An 18,118-nucleotide genomic window follows, 5' to 3' on the forward strand; every position below is an offset into this window, starting at 1 on the left:
GCCAGGCTCACAACTCACACACAGGCGGCACAGAGGCCACGGGGCGGGATGATCCTGTCAAAGGATGAGGGATGAACAGAGCCGAGCAGAGCCTTGGGAAACACTGGCCGTCAAGTGGGTAGAAGGTGAAAAACAAGGAGCCAGAGAGGCGGCCTGAGAATTCTAGCCTCATTTTAATGTCCTTTTCCATTTCTGCATGTTCGTATGCGCAAGCGAACAAATACCAGCTCCTGCTTCCTTTACTTTTCAGGTATATGCCATTTCACCCGCTACTTGCCGAGACGAGGCAGGGCTGAGGGAAAAAGAGTATGATTTCCCCCCTCCGGTGAGGCAATCGGGAAGGCTGGACGTCAGACCAGAGGGCGTTTATGACATCCCCCCAGCCAGCACCAAGCCAATGGGGAAGGACCTTCGCATAAAATATAACTGTGATGCTCCGGGAGCTGCTGAACTGGCCACACGAAGACACCAAAGCGTTTCGGTGAACCACCCACAGCTGGGACAGTCACTGGGCGCCCAGAATGATGCATATGATGTCCCCCGAGGGGTTCAGTTTCTGGAGCCAGCGGCAGAAAGCAGTGAGAAAGCAAACCCCGAAGAAAGAGACGGCGTGTACGACGTCCCTCTGCACAACCCACCAGATGTCAAAGCCTCTCAGGACGTGGTGGACAGTATCAATCGGTTATCTTTCTCCAGCACGGGCAGCACCAGGAGTAACATGTCCACGTCTTCGACCACCTCCAAGGACTCCTCGCTGTCAGCCTCCCCGTCTCAGGACAAAAGGCTCTTACTGGATCCAGACACAGCCATCGAGAGACTTCACCGGCTCCAGCAGACCCTGGAGACAGGCGTCGCCAGCCTCATGGCGCTGGTCACCACAGACTGGCGGTGTTACGGATACATGGAACGACACGTCAACGAGATCCGCACCGCGGTGGACAAGGTGGAGCTGTTCGTGAGGGACTACCTCCATTTTGCCAAGGGAGCTGTAGCAAACGCTTCCTGCCTCCCCGAACTCGTCCTCCATAACAAAATGAAGCGGGAGCTCCAAAGAGTGGAAGACTCCCACCAGATTCTGAGCCAGACCAGCCATGACTTAAACGAGCACAGCTGGTCCCTGAACATTCTGGCCATCAACAAGCCCCAGAACAAGTGCGATGATCTGGACCGGTTTGTGATGGTGGCGAAGACAGTGCCCGACGATGCCAAGCAGCTCACCACAACCATCAACACCAACGCGGAGGCCCTCTTTAGACCAGGCACGGGCAGCTCACACGTGAAGAGTGGGTCTGGGAACATCATGAACTCCGCTGAGTACCCACATGCTGCGTCCCAGATGCAGCTGCTGCATCCCGGGGACCACAAGGCCCAAGCCCTCACCAAGCCATTGCCCCCGAGCCTAGGCAAGGACCAGCCTCCTGACTGTAGCAGCAGCGATGGGTCTGAAAGGAGCTGGATGGATGATTATGATTATGTCCACCTACAGGTAAGGAAACCAGACCCATAAAAGCACCTATACTCGTGTCCAGAGAGCCTGGGATTGATACCTGTACGACTGGTAGGCTGGACTGCCGGAGGGGAGAACATGATTACTGGTTCACAAACAAAATTAGTAGTTCACAGATGGAGGCGATATCGTACTGTTGGGAGAACACTGGCCGGAGAGTCCTGAGTCCCCGGCTCTAGACCTTTCCCCGACACTAACTAAGTGTGATTGACTTCTCAAACCTCCCAGGGTTGTAATTTCTTCATTTGCAACATGAGTGAAGCACAGAGTTGGAGCGATCCATTGATATGCCTCAGGCAAGCAGAAAGAGACTCCCCAAGTAGGAGAGTGGGCCCCCAGATAATCATATCCTCACTACTTCTGTTGGCATTCTGTCATATAGTTCTGCGTGGTATTTTATTTGAAAAAGGAGAGAGGCACCGTTAAGGAAAAAAAAATGCAAACCTCTATACTAAAGCATGTCTAAGGTCCCTTCAGCTCTATAATGTGTGTGTGTGTGTGTTTAATTACTTACAGAAAAACTTAACCCGACCTCAGGCTTACCTTAAGGAACACTGGGCATTTGTCAATTGACTTAGAACTTAACCAGCACATGGGAAGCTGGACAGGCACAGTTGGCCTCCTGCAAGTGGGAAATTCTACAAAGCTGACCTGGGATCCCTTTCACTTTGGGGAATTCAGACATTCTACCAGGGTCCATTATTTAGAATTTGGTGTGCTGTCTTATTTCACTTGACTGAGAGGCATGGATTATCCTGAGAACTGACAAACTACTACAATTCCCTTGGGTGCAAGAGACTGGGGAAGGGAGAGAGCTGAGCCCGCCCTCCCTCCCCCATCTCCCAGTGCTAAGGAAAGGTGTGGAGAGAGAGTAGATGGGGGCGTTCACCATTCATATGGCGGGTTGTCCAGCTCTGTCTGTTGGAAATACCGACTTGGTGTAGAGTCATAGATGATTCAACGAAACCAGGAGCGCAGCGTGGATCCCATTAGAACGCCGAGAAACAGTGTTGCTTAAGGAGGTTTGAAGGGGATTGTGGGTCTCCAAGAATGGTGAAGTGGAGCAGAGATGGTGGCCTCTCACATGGACACAGACTTTACTTTTCAGCCTTGACCTACATGGTGACTCTGGAAGTCTGGCAGAGAAGCACACCAGGGCCTGGGGTTCACAGGGCCTAACTGGGCCTGTGGGAAATCGCCAAGGCATTGGAAAATGAAAGGGTGTTTACACGTTTGTCAATGAAATTGTTAGCATAAGTGAATCACAGGGGTGATGTAATGTTTTCTTTGTGTTGGAAAATAATAGGGCAAGGAGGAGTTTGAGAGGCAACAGAAAGAGCTGCTGGAAAAGGAAAATATCATCAAACAGAACAAGATGCAGCTGGAACATCATCAGGTAAGTTCACTCAGAACAAAACCTACTGGGTATTGAAAAGATTTCCCACTTAATAAGGAAGGTGTTACTTCAAAAGATTATGGTTTTGATCCTTCCAGCATACTTTGGCATAAATAGGCTCTAAGGCATATAATAGGGTATAAGAACAAAGAGAAAGTTTATAGCGTTGGTAATCCAGCTGGTGTTCCTGGATTATGTCCAAACAGCCATTTTTTTCTGGGCTAATTCTGTATATCTAACATATTAGGACTCTTTGGGTTAAAGCTGTTGGTCTCAAGGAGCAGGACCCACTCAAGCTAGCCCAGGCAAACAGGTTTTATAGTAGGGGAATGCAAGAACAGAAAATGCAGATACAGCCAGGTCTGATGAGAGCTAGGACTATAAATTCTCTCTCCTCTTGTACTTCCTTTGCTTTTCTCTAAATCTGCTTCCTTCTCTATTTTCTAGCAGTTTCCTTTGCTTATCTATTCATTTGTCACCCCTCTAACTTTACAAAACCCATAAATGGCCACTCAAAGTCCTTTCTACAGATGGCTTTTCGTCTCAGCTTCCTCAGCTGATGGTTTCCTACTGTGGTTCATCAGATTCCTCGAAAAAAAAAAAAGAGCCTAATTGGGTCATCTCTATCTCTCTCTCTCCTACAACTCAAGCCTATGGCTTGGCTGTTTGTTCTTGGTCCAATCGAAGAGAACGAGGGCAGGATCAAATGTTTTCAAATTACATGCAAGCTCTTAAACAAGGGATTTGGGCAGGGCAGGTTCACTCAACAGTTGGGCATGAGTGGGGCTGATAATGAGGGGTATTGCTAGTAACTGGGCACAAAAATAAAAAGCAATGGATTGAGGACTTATAAGCCTTTTAAATTGAAACGAAATGGCATGCAGAAACATGTCCTTGCTTTCGGACCAGCCAACTATGTGACCTCAGGCAAGTCACTTAACCTCCGTGAACTTCAGTTACTTACGTATAAAATGAGAAGATACCCCCAGCTCTCCATATAATAAGATGATACATTTATGAACATATTTGCAACAGCATAAACGAGATAACTTCAAACATCACGTTGTACCTGGTATATCCGCTTTGGCATTTGGCCAAGTAGGACAGCAGGGCTTTGGGGAATTTGTTGAAACCATAGCAATTCCTAAGAGGAAAGCAGAGTCGGTTGAAAAGTAAAGCTCATTGTGCATTTCTTGTGGGGGAAGCTGGACGAGGCTATCCCTACTCTGACTGAGCCCCACCTTGGAGGAGATCACTGAGTCCTAAGCTAAGGTCACAAATAGTCCTCACCTGCAAAAGAAGGGTCTTTCCTGAGATTTGGTAGAATAGCATGAAATTATTATCACTGCAGCTTAAATAATACACCAGCTGGACGCAGGAAGGGAAGAAGAAAGCTAACGCTCATTGAGTCTGTGTGTGAGGAGCTTTTCTTTCAACAGCTCTGAGCAGCTAAATGGTATGATGCACAATTATTCAGATTCCCATAGAGACGCTCTTCTCCACAACGTACATGTATTTACGTGCATTAGTCTCTCCTGTAGTGCTGGATAATAACATTCACGGATCTTGACTGAAAGAGTAGGAGAAATGGAAAGGGGTCACAGACTGTCATTTATCTAAGAGTCTGGAAGGGACAGAGTCAAGGCTTTCCCAGAGAAGGAACCAACTCTCAGTTTCCCTCGCCACCACTCAACGTTCAATAAACATTTACACAGAGGCTACAATAAACCAAACACCATTCTAAGCACTCTGTAAACCTTAACTCATTTAACCCTCATAAAGGTGCAGGTAACAGAGCTGAGTCTAAGCGCGAGCTGCCTTCCGGCCTTAGGGCAGAAGAGACCAATGCGCAGTCACAGGGGCCTGAGCTGGCCGATCCCTTAGGGATCCTCTACGTTTCACACTTTAGGAAAGTCAGACAACCTGACCAAGGCCTCCCATCTAATGCGCACTTGACTCTTGTTGGGGATTAAAATCCCTGTCCTTGAACTCCAAGCCCCGGGGTTCATTTCCGGCACAGCGCACTTGCCTTACCCTTCAGGAAATCTGCTCTTTGCTTCCTTGCAGCTAAGTCAGTTCCAGCTGCTGGAACAGGAAATTACCAAGCCCGTGGAGAACGACATCTCCAAGTGGAAGCCCTCTCAGAGCCTCCCGACCACAAACAGCAGCGTGGGCTCTCAGGATAGGCAGCTGCTCTACTTCTACTATGACCAGTGTGAGACCCATTACATCTCCCTCCTCAATGCCATCGACGCCCTCTTCAGCTGTGTCAGCTCCGCGCAGCCCCCGCGCATCTTCGTGGCCCACAGCAAGTTTGTCATCCTGAGCGCACACAAACTGGTGTTCATTGGGGACACGCTGACGAGGCAGGTGGCCACCCAGGACATTCGCCACAAAGTGATGAACTCCAGCAACCAGCTCTGCGAACAGCTCAAGACTATAGTGATGGCGACCAAGATGGCCGCCCTCCATTACCCCAGCACCACGGCCCTGCAGGAGATGGTGCACCATGTGACAGACCTGTCCAGGAACGCCCAGCTCTTCAAGCGCTCTTTGCTGGAGATGGCAACCTTCTGAGAAGGGCAGGAAGAAGGGGGAGCTGAGCGCGCCACCAAGGAAAACTGGAGATGCTATCTGGTTTTTGTAAATGTTATCTATTTTTGTAGATAATTTTATATGAAAATGAAATATTTTAACATTTGATGGGGTTAGATGACATTCAGAAATTCAGGGAGCTCGAGGGGGAATTTTTTTTTTTTTTCCTGTGTGGTTCTTATGAAAACACATAAGCATCTAAGGCATCAGCTGTACAGAAACGTGTCCATGTGCGTGTGTGTGCCTGTGTATGCACGTTCGTTTGTAGACGTCTGTCCGAGACATTCCATTAGAAAACATGAATTAAGAAGCACCTTAGTAACCACCTCCTAATGCTGCATTTTTTTCCTTTTTTTTTCTTTTTTTTTTTTTTTTTTTTTTAGAAAACATACCAGCTAGTTGTAATATTGCTATATGTATACTAGCAATTATCCTGAGCCTGTCACTTCCGAGTCTGGGAAGCACGTATACATGCAAATGTTCACCTTCCAATAATGAGGCATGATGTGACTTGTTCTTGTTTTGAGGCCCCTTTCAAAGTTGACCTTCTCAGGTACATTGTGGCAAAATGCCACACTTCTGAGGGAGGAAGCCCTGTTAGAAGTTTCAGGAAGTGTATGTTGATTCAAGCACCGATATTTTAGAAGTATTTCAAGGCCATATCCCCAGTTGGGGCTGGGTTGTTTCAAAACAGAGAGGACATCACAATAAAAGGAGAGCACATGTTTCCCCGGGGCTTTTTGATCATCTGCGTTTATGAGTGATTTGGCCATGAGGCTTTCCAGAGGGTGTTTTAAATTTGCAAAGACCAGATTATTTGCAGCAGGAATTCATAAAGACATATCAGACTACGATTGTCCACAAAAAGAAGGGATGGTTCCGTTCTGTCAGGTTTAAGCAGAGGCCTTTTTGGACTCTCAACATTCACTTGGGTGCTACCACCGTCAGTACCTGAGGGAAACTGACCAGTTTCTTAGTCACTTAAAGGTTAAGAGCCTCCAGGCCACATCCTACTCTATGAGAATCCATTGCTTGATCTCGCACCCTTCTTCAAACACGCAGCTGCTGACCCAACACTGAGCCCATCCAGTCTTTACAATTCTGTCTGGCCTACGGCCCTGTGTAAACAGCCCATTGCCATCTCACAGCTCAGCAAAGTCCGTCCCCCTTAAACCTGTTGGTGTTGGCACAGTACAGACACAACACAAGCCATCAGATTCATCTTGGGGCAGATGAGACCTTTCCTACCCAATGGGTAAAGGTATTCTCACATTACCAAGTCAGGAAGCATGTTATCTATGGGCTTTTGGTCCCGTTCTTATTTAATGGTTCTAGTCTAGCCTATTGGAAAACGTTTTTATTTTGCAATATATGCCTTGACTTCATTAAGCTTGCTTGTTTTAAAAACCAAATCATTGGAACAGGAAGGGATTTAAGAGAGAAGAATGTGCGATCTAAGTGTGATGGAAAAAAAAAAAAAATCAGTGAAACATCATAGAAGGTGCTTTTGAAAACAGCCGTAATTGTAGCTCTCCAAGTTCTCTGTCAAAAGATGATTACAAGTTGTATGGTTATATGACAAGTAAGTTTGTAGGGAAGAAGGAGACTGCTGAAAATCAACTAAGCAGGAGTTCAAAAGTGTCCCTATAGATTCCATTGTATAATAATGTGTATTTCTTAGGAGATGACAGACTTGTTCTAAGCTACGTGGTGACATTTCACGTTTTCGAAACCAAAACATTCAGTCTGTATTACTCTTTCCCATCTTGTATGTAAAGGTTATTTTTAAAACATTAAATTTTTAGATCTCGACTTCCAAAGGCACTGGGCTTTCTTTTCCATATTTCTCTTTGTCACAGAGCAATACTAGAGATCTGGATTTTTTTAGGAGAATTGAGAGTTGTGTATTCTTTCACTTGGTGTCACTTCAGAGTGTATTTACATATGAAGAAAATTCTGCGATCTGTGGACATTGCCAAACCCAAATATCTGGAACAAGGCTTGGCTTCCCCAGAAAGCCTGTCCATTTAAATCATGGGTACGATGATTTCTACCATCACAATACGGATGATACCATTTGTGAGGTTTTAGAATCAAAGAGAGTTGCTTAATTCATTTTGGAAGAGACATAAAGAAACAGTTAAAAGAAAACTAGATTTGATGAAAATTAGACATTCATATCCACATAAATTATTTTTAATGTTTAGCCCCCTCTTTCACACAGGTATCCTAACTGTGAGATTAACAGATGAAGTTATTTGTATATATTTTGTATCATTTTGTCCACATCTATAAACATGAGCTGAGTTTTAAGAAAAGTGTCAAGACACTTCAATGGGGACTGAAGTCTTTTGAAAACATCGTACAGGAACAACTGGATCTCTCCATGGAAAAAAACGAAGACTTACCTTACAGCCTACACAACACTGAAATGGAGCATAGACTTACATGTAATACTTCTAGAAGAAAACATAGGAGAAAATCTTTGTCATTTCAGGTAGATAAAAGTTCCTTAGATAGAAAAATAAATAAGTAAGTAAATAACGGGTGCCTGGGTGGCTGAGTTGGTTAAGTGTCCGACTTCGGCTCAGGTTATGATCTTCCGGTTCATGAGTTTGAGCCCCACTTTGGGTTCTGTGCTGACAGCTCAGAGCCTGTAGCCTACTTCAGATTCTGTGTCTCCCTTTCTCTCTGCCCGTCCCCAACTCATGCTCTGTCTCTCTGTCTCTGTCTCTCTCTCAAAAATAAAAAAATGTTAAAAAAATTAATAAGTAATGAAATAACTAAATAAATGAATAAATCATAAAAGAAAAAAAAATCGATAATTTGGACTTTACCAAAATTAAAAACTCTGCTCTTCTAAGGAGACCATTAAAAATACAAAAAGGCAGCCCGCAAAGCAGAAAATATTTGCATCACATAAATCCACCAGGGACATTAATCAGAATGAAGAGATGATGAAATTTTTTTTTAATGGGCAAAAAATGTGAACAGAAAGCTCACAAAAGAAGACCTACGAATGGGCAATAAGTAAATGAAATGTAAACACACCAAATAGAGTCAATAAAATTAAAAAGGCAAGCCATTCCAACTGTTGACGAGACAGGAGCAAATGGAACCCTCATACACTATTGGTGAGAGTGTAAAATGCTACAAACGCTTGGGAAAATACATAGGCAGTTCCTTAAAAAATTAAATGTATGCCTAATGTATTACTTAGGAAACCCTCTCATACGTATTTACTCAAGAGAAATAAAAGCATATGTCCATACAAAGACTTGAAGAAGAATGCTTACAGCAGCTCTATTTGTAATAGCCAAAAGCTAGAAACAACCCAAATCTCCGTCTGTGTGAATGCATAAAACCACTATTGTGTATCTACACAGTAGAATACTACACAGAAGTAAAAAGGGACGACAAAATTGAAACAAAAACAATATGATTGAATTTCAAAACCACTGCGACATACAAAAGAAGACAGACAAAACAGACTACATACGGTATGTTTCCATTTACACAAAATTCTAAAAATGCAAATTATAGTGACAGGAAGCAGCTCAGTGGTGTCCTAGAAAGAGGAGAGGTGGCAGGGATTCCAAAGGAGCTCAGGGATTCCCCAAAGTTCATCAAACTTTGGGGAAATGATGAAAATGGCTATTTTATTGATCATGGTGATAGCTTCACAGGTATACACCTGTCAAATCATCAGTTTGTACACCTGAAATACAGACGATTTATTCTTTTGTTAAGTTATAACTTTTTAAAAGCTAAATGATCTAAACGCACTAATTAAAAGTCAGATTCTCAAACTGGATTTTTTTTTTAAAAGCAAGACTAAGGGGCGCCTGGGTGGCTCAGTCGGTTGAGCGCCGACTTCGGCTCAGGTCACCATCTCGTGGTCCGTGAGTTCGAGCCCCACATCGGGCCCCTGTGCTGACAGCTCAGAGCCCAGAGCCTGTTTCGGATTCTGTGTCTCCCTCTCTCTGACCCTCCCCCGTTCATTCTCTGTCTCTCTCTGTCTCAAAAATAAATAAACGTTAAAAAAAAAAATTTAAAAAAAAAAAAGCAAGACTAAGCTATATACTATTTAAAAGACACCTGCACTAAATGAAAATATACATATAAGTTTAAAAGCAAAGGGATGGAAAGAGATGTACCGTGCACATTCTGATTTAAAAAGAAAGCTGGAGCAGCTACATTAGCAGACAAAGAATTGAGAACAAGGACAAAGGAGGACACTGCAAGATAAAAGGGTCAACTCATAAAAAAAATTATTTATTTTGTATGTACCTAATCACAAAGTTTCAAAATTTATGAAGCAAAAACTGATATAACTGAAAGGAAAAATGGGAAATCCGTAATTAAAGGTGGAGATTTAGATACTCCTGCCTCAGTAATTAATAGAACAAGTAAACAATTACCAGTAATAACTGGTAAAGATTATTCCAGGGAGCATCTGGAACTCCCTACACTGCTGGTAGGAATGTAAAATGGTGCCACCATTTTGGAAAATGGTTTGGCAATCTCATAAAGTTAAACATGCACTTACCATATAACCCAGCAATTCCAATCATAGGTATTTACCCAAGAGAAATTAAAATATGTACGTCCACACAAAAAACTAACTTGCTTTATTCATCATAGTCCCAAAGGAAAACAATCCAATGGCATCCACAGGTGAGTGGATAAATAAATTGTGGTCTATTCCTACAATGGAACACTATTCATTAATAGAAAGGAGTGAACGTCAGTAATTTCTCTGACAACAGCCATAGCAACATTTTTCTAGCTATGTCTCCTGAGGCAAGGAAAACAAAAGCAAAAATAAACTATTGGGATTACATCAAAATATAAAGCCTCTGCACAGTGAAGGAAATAATCAACAAAACAAAAGGCAACCTATAGAAGGGGAGAAGATATTTTCAAATGGCATATCCAATAAAGGGTTAGTATCCAAAATATATAAAGAACTTATACAACTCAATACCAGAAACCAAATAATCCAATTAAAAAATGGGCACAAGGGGCGCCTGGGTGGCTTAGCTGGCTGAGCACCCGACTGTTGATTTCATCTCAGGTCATGATCCCAGGGTTGTGGGATTGAGCCCTGTGTCAGGCTCTGCACTGAGTATGGAGCCTGCTTAAGATTCTGTCTCTCCCTCAGTCCCTCTCCCCTGCTCCCTCTCTCTCTCTAAAAACAAATAAAAAGTGGGCAGAAGCCATGAACAGACATTTCCCTGAAGAAGAGATACAGATGACAAATTGATACATGAAAAGATGCTCAACACCACTTCTCATCAGGGAAATGCAAATCAAACCACAATGAGATACCACCTCACATCTGTCAGAATGGCTAAAATAAAAAACACAAGGAACAAGTGTTGGTGAGGATGTGGAGAAAAAGGGACCCTCGTGCACTGTTGGTGGGAATGCAAACTGGTACAGCCACTGTGGAAAACAGTATGGAGGTTCCTCAAAAAATTGAAAATAGAATTACCATATTATCCAGTAATCACACTGCTGGGTATTTACCCAAAGAATACAAAAACACTAATTCAAAAGGATATATACACCCCTATGTTTATTGCAGCATTATTTACAATAGTCAAATTATGGAGGCAGCCCAAATGTCCATCAATAGATGAATGGATAAAGAAGGTGGTATACATACAAGGAATATTACTGAGCCATAAAAAAGAATGGCATCTTGCCATTTGCAACAACATGGATGGAGCTAGAGAGCATGATGGAAAGCAAAATAAGTCAAAGAAGGACAAATACCATACGATTTCACTCATATGTGGAGTTTAAGAAACAAAACAAATGTACAAATCAAAAACGAGACGCACCGAAAAAACTGATGGTTACCAGAGGGGAGGTGAGTGTGGGGACGGGCGACACAGACAAAGGACATTAAGAGCACACTTATCATGGTGAGCGCTGCGTAACGTACAGAATTGCCGCATCATATTGTACACCTGAAACTAACATAGTGCGATGTTAACTCTAAAAAAAGAAAGCAACCAAAACAAAAATAAATAAATAAAAAGGAGTGAATTAACGACACATGTAAGAGCATGGATGGATCCACCTTAGAAACATTTTGCTGAGAAAAAGCCACCCAAATAAAGAGTACATATATACGAAGTTCTAGAAAACACAGATCTACTTGGCAGTAACAGACATCAAATCAGTGATTTCCTGCAAGGGTGGGAGTTGGGAATAATTCGGAAAAGAGGACGAGGGAACTTTTTGGTGTGACGGACACGTTTTATTTCAGGGCCATACATATGTGTTATATCTGTGCTCTACGATGGAAATGTTAATATCTACTCAAAACGGGTGCATGTCATCACAGGTACGTCTAGCTCAATAAAGTTGATTTTCAAAAGAGGTAAGGCATTTCCCAACTGATTCTAATGTTCCATTTTTTTGTCAAACCGATACTGCCAATTAATTCACCAGAAACGCTGGCAGCCCCTCCCCAAAAAAAATTTAAAAAAAGGGCAAATAAGAAAGTTCAGCTTTTTAGTGACAACCCTGGGCTAGTTCAAGACTCACCAGGAAGACAGAGACAGTTTCCTGCTCTCCTAGTCAGTTAAAAGTCTATCTGGGCTTTAGATGTTTCCCCACATACCACATCCACATTCTTCACAGTTTTTGAGGAAGGATGACAAAAGAAATTGCCATTCACCAGAGGACATGAAAAACAAGGATTCATGCATTCATTGAACATTTCTTGCCTGGCCGCCACAGCACGGATCGGCTGTGCCCATCAAGGCAATGGCGGCCCCAGCCCGAGCAGTCGCCCAGCCTCCCAGCCAGGGTCTCTACCTGCTCAGCAAATGTGTGGTGCCCCAGCGGGGGCAGGAAGGAAATGGAAGTCCTGCTCTCTGCTTTGCTTTGTTTGAAGCCAAAAGTAAACATGCTTTGGAAACAATTTAAGGCAGATTACAGACAAAAGCCCAAGTGAAGGTCAATCTTGTACGAAGAGCTTTAAAATACAAGTACTTTTTAGACGGGACCCAAGAAAGTGAGAGGACAATGAAATCCATACAGAGAGAAAGAGAAAGAACAGTCAAAGATTGCCTGGCCTGTCTGGGGATTTGCTCTAAGGATTCCCATTTGCTTAACACTTAGGAAGTCTTCTCGAAAAGGCGGCCGTCATGATAACAGATGCCGTGTTCTGAACACAGCACTTGGTAGGGTGGAAGGCGGTGAGGACAGGCCTCGAGGATCCTGAGAGCTCAGTTAGGAAGCCCTCGTGTCCGTTGTAGGAGAAAGGGCGAAGGGAGCCTGGGCCAAAAAGGAGAGAGAAGCAGACAGACTCCAGGCATAGTATAGGAGAGGGAATCAACACGATTGATGAATTGCACATGGCACCTGATGCAGGGGTAGCTATGCTGAGGGTTTCTGGTTTGGGCATCGGGACGGATGTGGACCCATTCTGAACTAGGAAGCACCACAGTTCTGGACGTCTCCACGAAAGCAGCCTGGGGTGAACACTATCCCAGCCTGGCACTGAACCCCGAGGCTAGGCAAAAGAGGGAATAAACAAGGCCATAGAAACCCCAAACAGTACCACGGGAAGACTCCGTTCAGCCCACCCTTCTTTCCTCCCAGGTCCTGAACGTGTAGGCACACGCTTATTTTGTGCTTGAAAGCAAGAAAAGAGAAGAAAAAAACAACCTTGAAAGGGTTTTAATGAGTAGAGGCCAGAACACCGGAGAGAAACCTTTAAAAGGGGCAACGGAAAAAGTTGGGCAGGCTGACTTTTATCTCAGGGTTTACTGTTACCAGTCTCTGACACAAATTCCTCCACCGCCTGGAGGGAAGACAGAGCCCATACCTCACAACACGATTTAAGCCCATCTCCTACCAACTATAATTAAGAAAACTGAGTTAACAGAAAGGGCACCCTCGTTTGTCTCCTCGTGGACAATTTTCCAGGGAGACAAGAGTCAGCAAGGAATGATGTTAAATGAAAACATACCCTTAATTTTCTCCGGCCCGCCTGGCAGTTAGGATACCATCAGACATCAGACACTATCTACACTTCCCCCACAACAGTTACCACGCAAAAGCAGTTTATGAGTCTCCTTTATGACCCAGGGAGCATAACAGAGGGTTTTTTCAGAACTGCCTGAGCCCTTTGTGATTTAAATCCCTATCAAAGAAGTTGAAGTCTTGAAGAACAATGGTTCTGAACGGGACATTCTAAACACTGCAAAAAGAAGCAACATATTCCAGAGTCTTGCACAACGTTGAACTACCAAGACAAAGGGGTTGGTGTGGTGTATTTTTAGGAGGATGTAAAAATGTAAATGGACCACTTGAGTTAAGGTTGTCCTTCCCCCTGGGCAATTATTTCCACCTATCTGTCTAGACATCCAATCAACACTAGGGAGAAAACCTAAGAGTTGACAAAAGAAGGTTTTAGTTGAATAATGGGTCCCCCAGTCTTGTTTGCAAAAGGAAAATCAACAAGCAAGAAAACAAAAGGTCTGCAAAGAACCTTCAGAAGAGGGCCTGTGGGGGCCTGTTGTGTGGAGGAAAGCGTTCTGGAGAAAAGTTAGCATGTCCTGTCGCTTGCAAAGGGGACCAGACTTGCGTGTTTACACTTCCCAGGCAGCCGCCCTTATTGGAAAGGGCCCTCCAAGAGTCCTTTATGTCCCTGCCACTGCAAATGGCCTACGCTCATTCACTCCAGGTAACAATGGCTTTATCTGGACACCACCTACGATGGTTCTGAAGCTTTTCATTTAGTGCCTACCATTTTGCTGATCTAAAGCAGAGTTCACTCGGGAGCCCTCAGGGTAGCCTCACACAGCACCCCCCTGTGGTGAGTTGGGAAAACAAAAAGTCCGGAAGGGCAATTTGGCTTTTCTGACAGATTCTGCCATCACCCTGCTTTTGCAGGAGATGCTAACGCAGACCTTGTTCGGTGTTACACATATAAGCTTTTTTTAATGTTTTTATTATTTATTTTTGAGAGAGAGAGAGAGAGAGAGAGAGAGAGAGAGAGAGAGAGAGTGCAAGAAGGGAAGGGGCAGAGAGAGAAGGAGACACAGAATCCAAAGCAGGCTCCAGGCTCCGAGCTGTCAGCACAGAGCCCGATGCGGGGCTTGAACGCACACACCGGGAGATCATGCCCTGAGCTGAAGTCGGACGCTTAACCGACTGAGCCACCCAGGCGCCCTACAAATATAAAGCTTTTAAAAGAATTCTGCAGTGCTCTAGAAACACATAGCACTGCTCTTATTTCTCTGCCTGCACCTGTCCCTATTCTATTGTATATTTCAGACATAGGGCATCTGGAGTTCTTCTTTTCCATCTCATGGCCTGGAGTTCAAGTCATGTTTGCTGACTGGCTAACTGACCACACGAATGAATCTATTCCCCGAACGTCTCCTACCAGTCCCACACTGGAGAAGCCCTTTGAACCAAAAGGACTTTGCAGGATCCTTAAAGATCACAAATAAAATCTGAAATCCCTCCAAAGGGCAGGATTTAGAGTACTCATAAGTTCCGGTTGCATTGTTTCCCTTCATGTAAGTGATTTTCCATCATTCCTTTTAGTGCCTTCTTGTTGTGGTGGTTGTTGTTGCTGGGTGACTGCCATTTCGCTGCCAGCAATCTCCTGAGGTGGGATTTCCTGTTTCCTAGCTCCCTGCGGGCACAGCTCCAGGGCACTCCCTTGCAAGTTGGTGTAATGAGGCCAAACCCTCTGTCCCTGGATTTAGAATCCGTGGTTTTGGATTAACTGTGTTGTTACGTTACCTTATGTGCTCTCTCGATGGGACTCGCCTCTTCTGTTTCTTCCCCATCCTGGTACTCAGATCTTTAGACATCACAGCATTTACAGACCTTTCAACCACGGGACCTGGAAGTAAAAATCAATTACAGAGAAAATTGACAAGAGGCTAAGTGTTCAAGAAAAGCTCTATTACCAATAAGCAAAGCAAAGCAAAGACAGACGTATTCACGTTTAAGCATCGGGAATGTTTTGTCTCTTCTGAGTAACTGATCAGTTCTTTGTCATGGAAGTGAGATTTTTTTAACTAATTGATCATGTTTTCCTTTTTGCCTTTCCCATAGAGAAGTTCTGAGACAAATTCGATGCCAGTGTTAGTAACTATTTAGTAACCTACGGCTTGAGTATATGGGTTCTAACTTTTCGTCTAATGTTCTCTACCTAGATTATTCGCTATCCTCTCTTTTTAGCATACTATCTTTAATATCACATGTATTCGTGGGAAATATTTTAGCTGTGTAAGAGCTCAGATGCTCATGGGTGTGTAAAGAACCAGGGCTCTGCTTCTCCTTCCACAGAGTCAAGATGTTGGGCTGGCTCAGTCCTACTGGGCTCACAGCCATTCTGCCTACTGCCCAGGGTTCTGGGCTGGGACCAGTTCCGCTGGCGATTTCCGACACGTTGCAACGTCTCCCAGGTTTGGATGTGAAGCCAGTCCAGATTTCCATTTCTGCTGCTGTCTGCCTTCCCTCAAGGAACCGGTGCCCCTTCCTGAAATGTGGTCTCAGGCATTATGGGTGAGGATCCCATTCCTTGTTCTCTCGGGAGACATCTCAGCCGCTTTATCATTTCACAGATGCAAGCTTGACTCATCAGGGCCCAGAAACATCAAAGCCCCAAAGCTCTACCTGCGAGCAGTAACTCAGCCCTAACGAAATGCCCTGTGACGACTGGAAATCACAACAAAAGATGTGCGGACTTTCCAGCTGCAGGTGGAAGGAGCACATATTCCCCGCTTGTAACATTCCCGCGGAAGGGAAGGGAAGAACTTGCTTCCACCCTCACACGCATACGTATCTCCCTATGACTGGTGCCTCCAAGTGGCAGAGGAACATCCTTCAGCCTCCCCCCAGACGGCTTATTAGCGGCAAGGGGAAAATAGTAATTATTTTGTCTGAGAAATCAGACAACCGCTTGATGGAGCATGGTGATCCGAGCCACCGCCACCAGCGAGGGGCAGGCAGATATCGTGTGTCTCCAGAGATAAGATCCTGAGCCGGTCACCGCGTCTCCTATGTAGGACTGAATCTCCTTACCTAATCACGACAAAGCATCAAACACAAGATGAAGAATGCTTGTTCTATTTTGTTAAAGGCAGGAGGGGAAACATACTCTGCAAAAAAATATCAAGGTCACACAAGACACGGGAAGGGGATGAAATGTGTCCAGATGAAGGAGGCAAGAGAGATTTGACAACGAGAATACCTAGAACTAGTCTGGATCCCGTCCTGGCGGAAATGAGAAAAGACCTTATTACTGGGTTAACTGTCAACATTGAAATATAGACAGCAAACGAATAGACGTATCTCATCAGTGCTACATTTACTAAAGATAGACATGCGCTGATTGCGCAAAAGAACAGCCCTATTCCTAGCAAATACGCACTGACGTATTCTAGGGTAAAGGGCCACCGTGTGGGTATTTGCGTCTCAGAAGAACGTTACACACGCTAACAACAAAGAATCTCAGGAAGTGTGATATTCCTTGTTGCACCTTCCTTTACAACCTTTCTGTAAATTTGGGATTATTTCCAAGTAAAACACTTTAAAAACAACAACAATACCTCAATCTTGGCTTCAGCAAAAGAACCTGGGTTTAAATCTTATCTCTGCCTCTTAGCTGTGGGATCTTCGGTGATCTTACTCTCTGCAAAGCTTGATCTCCTTGTCAGTAAAATGGGCATAATAATAGTTGCTGTGTAGGAGGCTTGTTTCAAAGCTGAAATTAAAACTTAATGTTTATGAAGCATTTAGAACAGGTTCTGGCATACAGTCAGCGTCATGCAATTGTTTGAAAAATGTGTCACCACAATTCTGAAGTTAAAAACAAAACAAACACACAAAACGGCTTTTTCCAAACCTAAAAATCCCCTTAGGATCTATTGACTGACTAAATTAATACATCAGTGTTTTCAACGACCTAGCCTGAACTGTGTGTTAATTGCTAGGTGGCCAATCAGACAGATACGGTTCATCGAGTAAGGTCAGAAAGGTCGGGGGGAGCCTAAGCTATTTGTGTAACTTTGCTTTTATAAGAACAGTGAAATATATTACAAATCAGATATTCAGTTAAAATAAACACAGAGACGGGCACCTGGGTGGCTCAGTCAGTTGAGCATCTGACTTCCGCTCCAGTCAAGATCTCATTGTTTGCGAGTTTGAGCCCCATATCGGGCTCTCTGCTGTCAGTGCACAGCCAGCTTCAGATCCTCTGTCCTTCTCTCTCTGCCCCTCCTCCACTTGCACTCTCTCTCTCAAAAATAAACACTTAAAAGAGTGAAAAAAATAAAATAGAATAGAATAGAATAGAATAGAATAAAATAAAATAAAATAAAATAAAATAAAATAAAATAAACAGAAAATAAGTACTCATTGAACTGAACTGAACACATTTGAGTATTATATTGAGTTTCCAATACATAAAGGGGGAGAGGAAATACGATAACATCCTGGATGGTCCAGCCTTGGGGCGCCTGGGTGGTTCAGTTGGTTAAGCGTCTGACTTCGGCTCAGGTCATGATCTCACGTTTTGTGAGTTCAAGCCCTGCGTCGGGCTCTCTGCTGACAGCTCAGAGCCTGCTTTGGAT

At 44.0% G+C, this 18,118-nt stretch overlaps 1 protein-coding gene and 1 long non-coding RNA gene across 5 annotated transcripts in view; one reads left to right on the forward strand and one right to left on the reverse strand.

The window, feature by feature from the left end:
• The window catches only part of NEDD9 (neural precursor cell expressed, developmentally down-regulated 9), a 184,438-nt gene extending 177,128 nt beyond the window's left edge, over positions 1–7,310 (forward strand). For all 4 annotated transcript variants that reach the window (XM_058733003.1, XM_058733005.1, XM_058733006.1 and 1 more), the window contains 3 exons: positions 251–1,486; positions 2,814–2,903; positions 4,971–7,310. In XM_058733003.1, the coding sequence (XP_058588986.1) occupies positions 251–1,486; positions 2,814–2,903; positions 4,971–5,480 (1,836 nt within the window). In that variant the 3' untranslated portion in view covers positions 5,481–7,310. The remainder of the gene's footprint in view (positions 1–250; positions 1,487–2,813; positions 2,904–4,970) is intronic.
• The window catches only part of LOC131513790 (uncharacterized), a 32,487-nt gene extending 15,097 nt beyond the window's left edge, over positions 1–17,390 (reverse strand). The window contains exons 1-2 of the long non-coding RNA XR_009262800.1: positions 17,096–17,390; positions 15,279–15,381 (exon numbers count right to left, since the gene is read on the reverse strand). This is a non-coding gene — a long non-coding RNA (uncharacterized LOC131513790). The remainder of the gene's footprint in view (positions 1–15,278; positions 15,382–17,095) is intronic.
• Between the last annotated feature and the right edge of the window lie 728 nt (positions 17,391–18,118).

This window comes from Neofelis nebulosa, chromosome 6 (genome assembly GCF_028018385.1).
Source record: "Neofelis nebulosa isolate mNeoNeb1 chromosome 6, mNeoNeb1.pri, whole genome shotgun sequence".
Classification (NCBI taxonomy): Eukaryota; Metazoa; Chordata; class Mammalia; order Carnivora; family Felidae; genus Neofelis; species Neofelis nebulosa.